The 7,500-nt window shown below is 38.1% G+C and overlaps 3 protein-coding genes across 3 annotated transcripts; all 3 read right to left on the bottom strand.

Moving 5' to 3' along the window:
* Positions 1-918: 918 nt before the first annotated feature.
* Positions 919-2,355, bottom strand: EMWEY_00048790 (cell division protein pelota, putative; the record flags this gene model as incomplete). The annotated part of the gene is made up of 2 exons (XM_013477285.1): positions 919-1,454; positions 1,794-2,355. 2 exons carry the CDS (start codon positions 2,353-2,355, stop codon positions 919-921), a joined length of 1,098 nt encoding a protein of 365 aa, XP_013332739.1.
* Positions 2,356-4,343: 1,988 nt separating this feature from the next.
* EMWEY_00048780 (hypothetical protein, conserved) lies at positions 4,344-5,722 on the bottom strand (the record flags this gene model as incomplete). The annotated part of the gene is made up of 4 exons (XM_013477284.1): positions 4,344-4,673; positions 5,001-5,069; positions 5,208-5,473; positions 5,644-5,722. The coding sequence occupies 4 exons, from the start codon at positions 5,720-5,722 to the stop codon at positions 4,344-4,346; spliced, it is 744 nt and encodes a 247-aa protein (XP_013332738.1).
* An 859-nt stretch (positions 5,723-6,581) lies between these two features.
* EMWEY_00048770 (hypothetical protein) lies at positions 6,582-7,231 on the bottom strand (the record flags this gene model as incomplete). Its single annotated transcript, XM_013477283.1, has 2 exons — positions 6,582-6,974; positions 7,202-7,231. The coding sequence occupies 2 exons, from the start codon at positions 7,229-7,231 to the stop codon at positions 6,582-6,584; spliced, it is 423 nt and encodes a 140-aa protein (XP_013332737.1).
* Between the last annotated feature and the right edge of the window lie 269 nt (positions 7,232-7,500).

Genomic DNA, 7,500 nt, shown 5'->3' with positions numbered 1-7,500 from the left:
TAATTAATTAATGATTATTTACGTATTATCAATTAATATTTAAATTCCTATATAAATGAATATTTTCAGTAGCAGAAAAGGATATATCTACGCCTCCAACTGTTGACGACCACTGCAGTGTCGTGACCCAACATAGAATGGGGGAAACGTCACGAAAATGGCACTTCTGCAAGGCGTTTTTGCATTAATTAACAAGAAAGACAAAGAAATTATATTATTAATGATAAATTAAAGAAAAAAAGGAGAAAATACATCTAATTTACTACATGATCTATGTGCGTAGTGTATGCATGCACACGAGAGCCGCTGGTCGGCGGCCCACACGGGTAAGCAGCAGCAGCAGCAGCAGCAGCAGCAGCAGCAGCAGCAGCAGCAAGGAAATATTTTTGTATATTTCTTTCTTTATTTTTAATTCCTTTTATTTAAATAATAAAAACGTGCAAATTTAATTTATTTATTTCTCTTTCTCTCCTGCAAACCCTGCATCGTTAACCCCTCTCTATTACACCACCGGCCGTTTGCTCCTTAGGTGTATATACGTACCTCTATACTTTTGCATATATTATTCATATATACGTACATACGTATACGTATATGCGTATATATATGTGTGTATATACATATATATATGTATGTATATATGTGTGTATATGTATGTATATGTGTGTATGCGTATATGTGTTATTTACCTATGGGTAAGGAGAACTCCATCTGCTGCTGCTACTAATGGGTTTGCTGCGTCTGCTGCTGCTGCACATTTCTATGTCTTTATAGTATAAATAAATATACAAGTATATAAATTTATATAAATAATAATTATATAATCATAATTATATAATAAAAAACAAAATAAAATAAATAAATAAATAAATAAAATAAAATAAACAAGAGAAAAAAAGAAAAAGAAAGTTAGGAGTATTAGTCCCAAAAAAAAACGTCTTCTTTTTTATCTCCCCCTCCACCGACCGCCTCCCCTTCTCCTTCCTGCTGCTGCTGCTGCTGCTGCTGCTGCTGCTGCTGTTCTTCTCCCTGTTCCTGTTCCTCTTGTTCTTGTTCTTCCTCATCAAATAAAGGGTACCTAAGTATAGCAGCAATACCTCCTAATAGATTTAATTGTTCCCCTGATGGATGATGATCAGAGAAGGAGAGAATTTCTCCCCCTTTTTCTTCTGTGTCTTGTAAGACACGAATTAAATATTTTCTTTCTTTTGTCTCTGCATTTCTTATTAGTCCTTCTCCTATCATTAATATCTTTATTGCTCCTATGTCTGCAGCACGACGTACTTCCTCCTTACCATAGCATACTAACGAGCTCTGTTGGTACCCTCCATTGCTGCTGCTGCTGTTGCTGCTGCTGCTGCTGCTGCTGCTGCTGCTGCTGCTGCTGCGGTAGGAGTTATTAAGCATACGATAGAATTGATCTATGCATGCAGCCTGTCTTATTGCCTTTGTGTCTTGTAAGACACGAAGAAGAGAAGGATTAGTAAATAAATCATTAAGTGCATGCTTATATGCAGAGGATGCATGCACAAGAAGGAATAAATGTTTTTTATTAATAATATATTTATATTCTTTTTCTTTTGCCTCCCTTAATAAATAAGAAAGAAATTGTTCCTTATAATACCCAGGTCCTCCTATTATTAATATACTTAATTTATGCCAATTTATATATAATAATAAAGAATTAAATATTTCCTTATAAAAATTATTTAGGGCTTTATTATATCCTGTGCATGCAGATCTATTCTTAGGTATATTTATATTTATTTTTATTAATATTCTTGTTAATTTACCACTAATTGCAATAAGATTAGCTAATCCTCCTTGTATAAGTAATACAATTGCTTCTGCTTTTGCTGCTGCTGCTTTTGCTGCTGCTGCTGCTGTTGTCTCTGTTGCTATTCCTGCTTCCTTTAATTGCCTCTCGTGCTCCCTATCCATCTCCTCCTTCTGTACGTACACCTCGTCATTCTCTCCTAATTCAAGTGTATGGTGAGCTCCTAGCTTTGCATGCGGTGTCTCTACACATACAGTACCTGCTATACGAATTCTTGCTGCTGCTGCTGCTGCTGATGATAATCCTAGAGATCCTGCTGCTGCTGCTGCACCTGTTCCTCCTGCTGCTGCTGCTGCCTCAAATTCACAAGATACTACTCTTATTGATAAAAGTATCTTCTTTGTCTCTGTACATACACCTCCTGCTGCTGTCTCCTTATGTACTCTTCTTATTGTTAATCCTTTTACTATATCTCCTTTATTAATAAAATTATATAAAAACCATACATCATCTGCATCTTCTATTAATAAACGTAAAGATATTCCTTCTCTATGACGAATACGTTTTAATAGACGCATTTCTATATAATATATATATATATACAATAAACCCTAAACCCTAAACCCTAAACCCTTAATCAATAAGGGATATCTATATTTTATTCAATACATATAACACTTCTACACTTGGAAATAAGAAATGCTGATGCTCATCCTATCCTCCTGCCGATGAGGGTCGTCCTGATGCTGCTGCTGCTGCTGCTGCTGTTGCTGTTGCTTAATGACATTCACGAGGAAAATCCGCTGTACAGGAGTCAGTATTCCGCAGAAACAACCAGGAGCCTCGGTGCATGCAGAAAAGCAACGGATGAATCAGGAGGTATATCTAAACAAAGAGCAATAACTAAAGGGTAAAACCACAAAAAATTGTAATTTTGACATTAGTAAAGGAGAAAAACTCCTTTAGAGGTGCAAGTTCGTGAATATTCAGTAAGTAAGTTACACTGAAACAGTAAGAGGAAAGCAGCAAAAACGAGGTCAATTCGCTGCTCTTTTCCCTCGTCAACTTGTTCAACGATTCATTTTCGATACAAAAATAAATCAATTAAATTATATTTCATGAAAAACCACTCTGTGACGTCGTTTATTCTTGGTATTCGTTTATGCGCGCGAAGGTGAGCATACACCGCAGATCATGGGTGCAGAAAGCTGAATGGAACGGCAAATTCAACCGTCATTTATGCAAAATACCGTCATAAATAGAATATTTTTGATGAATTTAATTCAAATATATACAAATAAAAGAAGAAAATGTATTCTCTTCATGAAATTGTATTTAAGAATATACGACGACGACTAGTACAACTACAACGGGGTCCTGCTTCGTCGATGGAAACCTTGGTCTATTAGTACAAAGGATATAAAAATGCAGAAAAAGGAAATAAATAAAAATTTAGTTTTTATGTTTTCTTTTATTCGTGAAAGATAATAAGAAATATGTATTTATTTTGCTTTTATGGTGATGCGCAGTTTTCTTGTTCAAGTTGCACAACAACGTGAATGGTAAGCAAGTTGAATGCAACATTTCTTCTATTTTAAATCAATTCTGATTCATTAAAATAAATTTAATTGAATATTATTTGATTAATTTGATTAATTATTTCTTATAAGCCTCTTAAAAACAATACCATTAGATGTATCGTCTTGCTGCATGCACAGCAGCAAGCATTGTTTATTTTGAATACACAGGAACCTCCTCGATCTTAGCTAAAGACAGTCATTAGTTGCAACAAAGTATAATTATATAATAATTATATTCCTATTAATTAATAATAATAATAATATCATAACACCTATACACCAAAAAAATAAATTGTTGTTTATAACCCCCCTGTAGTTGTTTTTCTTCTTGTTGCAGGTGTCTTAATGACATTACTACTATATTTTATTTAATTTTCTTCTTAATTGCAAACATAATTAATATCTATGCATACAGCAAAAGCATCAAAGAATATGTCTAATACTAGTTGCATGCGGGGCTGACTCACAGTAACAGCAGCAACAGCAGCAACAGCAGCAGCAAAATATACTAGTCCAAGTAAACCAATAACGCATGCAGGAGTTAAAATCTTCCCCTCTAATTATTAGTCTTAAGAAATGTTAAGTTTGTTCCAGTTATACTAAACCCTAAACCCTAAACCCTAAACCCTAAACCCTAAAACTTATCGGACAAGAAGTTTAAATTTTTAAATTTCTCTCATTGGCGGTGTCTGCATGCAATGCATGCATGCAAGCATGCACTCACATGCATTGCCAAAGCCCCAACTTGTGGGGCTTTGCCATTAGCTAGCTAACTAGCTAGCTAATGGTAATCTAGCAAGCTAACTGGCTAGCTAGGTATATATAGCTAGCCAGTTAGCTAGCCAGACAACTATTGATCAATCTAGCTATCCAGACATACAGCTAGCTAGACTTCCACGTATGCTTCTCGTTAGCTAGCTAGCTCGCTACCTAGCCAACTAGTAAGCTGTCCATCCATCTAGCTAGCTAGCTAGCTAGCTAGCTAGCTAGATGGATACAAAGCAAGACCCCCACATACCCCTCGAGCTTCTTGCCTTATGGAAGTTGAATTGTATAGCGGGGTGTACAGACAGCTCATTAATATCATTAATAGTGTCAGGTAATTCCTTGAATACTTCCTGTATAACAAACCCTCGTGGTATAGGTAGGCCTGTATGGGGATGAGGTACTGTTGCACTGCTGCTGCTGCTGCTGCTGCTGCTGCTGCTGCTGAGGGCTGTAGGGCCATCTAGGAGAGCCGTCTTAGAGGGGACAGGGACGGCCTTAGATAAGAGGGCCTCTAATTCCTCACGAGGAATTGGCTTGTGTTTTGTTGCCTGAGGGTATATATACAGCAGCAGCAATACATATATATTTAATTATATTTATTTATTTATTTATTTATTTATAATTTATTTATTTATTACTACTTAATTAAATACAATTATGCAGATATACGGATTATATATACACAGCATAACGTAATACAGAGAAACGTGAAATACATCACAAACCCTAAACCCTAAACCCTAAACCCTAAACCCTAAACCACCAATACAAAGCAAAATAACATAACACGCATATCAGTAGCACCCGCAGAAACACCAGAAATCAAGATAGACAACCTGCTAGGGTTTAGGGTTTAGGGTTTAGGGTTTGCATACAGCTTCTGTCATTGTCCAATTAGGTCCAGCAGATGCATCCATTGTATAAACAAAATGATCCTCCAGGACCTGCGTATACACCCCAATATATTGTTGCTAACTAAACATTCATGGCTGCCTCTTCCTATATACGCAGCACCATCAGCAGCAACAGCAGCAACAGCAGGAGCAGCAACAGCAGCAGCAGCAGCAACAGCAGAAATTTACCGTTTTGCCTAGTATATTAAGCTTGAAGGATTTAGGGGTAAGTATAGGCTCAATATATTGACTAATAATTCCTTCCTTAATTAATAATAATAAATCAAAGGAGACAGGTGTCTCCCTCCATGCATAATAAAGAGACATTCCTTGCATGCGCTGTCCTGTCTCCATCCCTGCCTTATTTACTGTCTCCTTTTCTTTTGCTGCTAAATAACCACGAGAATAATTATTTACTGAGGAACGACCTACACCATATAAATCCTCCAAATACTCTGCAGCAGCAGCAGCAGCAGCAGCAGCAGCAGCAAGATAGCTAGCTAGGCAGGTAGTGGCTTGGGGGGGGTAGCTGCAGTGTACAGTCAGCTGTAGGGTTTGCATGCAACATAATACATCACCTAGACCCTAAACCCTAAACCCTAAACCCTAAACCCTAAACCCTTACCGGTTTGCTGTTCTTTGTGGGCAGAAGTCATGTTCCCCTCTATGTCATCCCAATAAGGGCTAAAAGGGTTACTAGCCATCTCGTCCTGCAGCAGATAGGCACTCGAGGGTTTAGGGTTTAGGGTTTGGTGTTGGGGGTTATCACTGGAGACAGAACCAACGCCACATCAACAGGTGGTGGTTTAGGTGTAGAAGGGTTTGAGTGTTTAGGGTTTACGTTTTATTTCTCTCTTGACCTTAAAAAACACAAATTAGGGTTTAGGGTTTAGGGTTTAGGGTTTGTACATTTCTATTTTTTCTTCAATTATATCTTGACTAGTTTTTCCTGGAGGAATAAATAGATTTATTACTATCTAAAAAAAAATGTGAAATTAGGGTTTAGGGTTTAGGGTTTAGGGTTTAGGGTTTACGTGTATTTTTTGTTTAAGCATTTCTGTTTTTTCTTCAATAACATCTTGAGTAGTTTTTCCTGGAGGAATAATTTCTTCAGGAAAATTTTCTTTTGTTGCTGTTGATGGATCTATTCCCCACCATTTACTGTCTCCTTCATAGAAACTACATAGTTGCATATCCATCCTATACACCAACAGCAGCAGCAGCAGCAGCAGCAGCAGCAGCAGCAGCAGCAGCATAAGCAGCACAAGCAGCAGCAGCAGCAGAAGCAGAAGCAGAGGCACCAGGAACACGAAGATATGTATAGGGGTTGTAGGGTAAGGGGGAGAAGGAGCAGCAGCAACACACACAGCAGCAGCAGCAACAGCATTTGTTAAGTGCAATACTATTAACAGCAGCAGCAATAACAACAGCAGCAGCGGTACTAATAGCTGCAGCAGCTGCTGCTGCAGCAGCTGCTGCTGCAGCAGCTGCTGCTGCAGCAGCTGCTGCTGCAGCAGCTGCTGCTGCTGCTGCAGCTGCAGCAGCTGCTGCTGTTGCTGTTGCCTACATGAGCCATTCCTGTCCGTCGAGCTGTACAACACTGGAGTCATCATATTGCTGCTGCTGCAGTTGCTGCTGCTGCTCTAGGTGCATTTGCTGCAGTTGCTGCAGTTTGTGCTGCAGCATAGCAACCTTTTGCTGCTGCTCAAGTGGCATACGTGGCCTATGGGAGAGAGGGAGTTGTTGGGGCCCCTCGGGGCCCCCCCCACCAGGGCCCCCGTCCTGTAATTGTTTTGCTGCTGCTGCTGCTTCTCTTGCTGCTGCTGTATCCTTATAAGAAAAAGATATATTTGTTGTATTAGAGGGAATAAATAAAGAAGGAGACAATAAAAATATTGCCCTCTCGTTTACACGCATTGTTAATATAGATTCACGGACACCAGGAGCTGCATTTTTCTGGACGCACAAACCCTAAACCCTAAACCCTAAACCCTAAACCCTAAACCCTAGAAAACGAAATATTTTCTCTTGATTGTAGACAGTGAAGTGTTTAGGGTTTAGTCTGCTGTTCGTTCCTGCTGTTGCCGCTTTAAGTTGATTAGTGCGTCATGGGTACTTTAGTGTTTAGGATTTAGGGTTTAGGGTTTAGGGTTTAGGGTTTAGGGTGTTTTTCTTTGGCTTACAATAGGTATTTCTAGATATTCAACATCCATAGATTGATTATTTAATAATTTAAGACCATTTAAATTATAAATAGAAAAAAGAAGAGTACAATTACATGTAATTGTTGGTGTTGTTTCTCCTTCTCCTAATGATACAAATCTTTTTAATAACTGCATGCATAATATATTAACCCTAAACCCTAAACCCTAAACCCTAATTCCCAATTCTTTAATCCTGGTAAACACACACCACCAATTCAAGCATACGTGTATATCCCCTTTAATTCTACCTGCTTATTTTTTTTTTTTTTTTTTTTTTT

The sequence above is a fragment of the Eimeria maxima genome, genomic scaffold (genome assembly GCF_000499605.1).
Source record: "Eimeria maxima Weybridge genomic scaffold, Emw_scaff1116, whole genome shotgun sequence".
Taxonomy (NCBI): domain Eukaryota; phylum Apicomplexa; class Conoidasida; order Eucoccidiorida; family Eimeriidae; genus Eimeria; species Eimeria maxima.
This window is presented reverse-complemented; position numbering and strand designations above follow the sequence as displayed.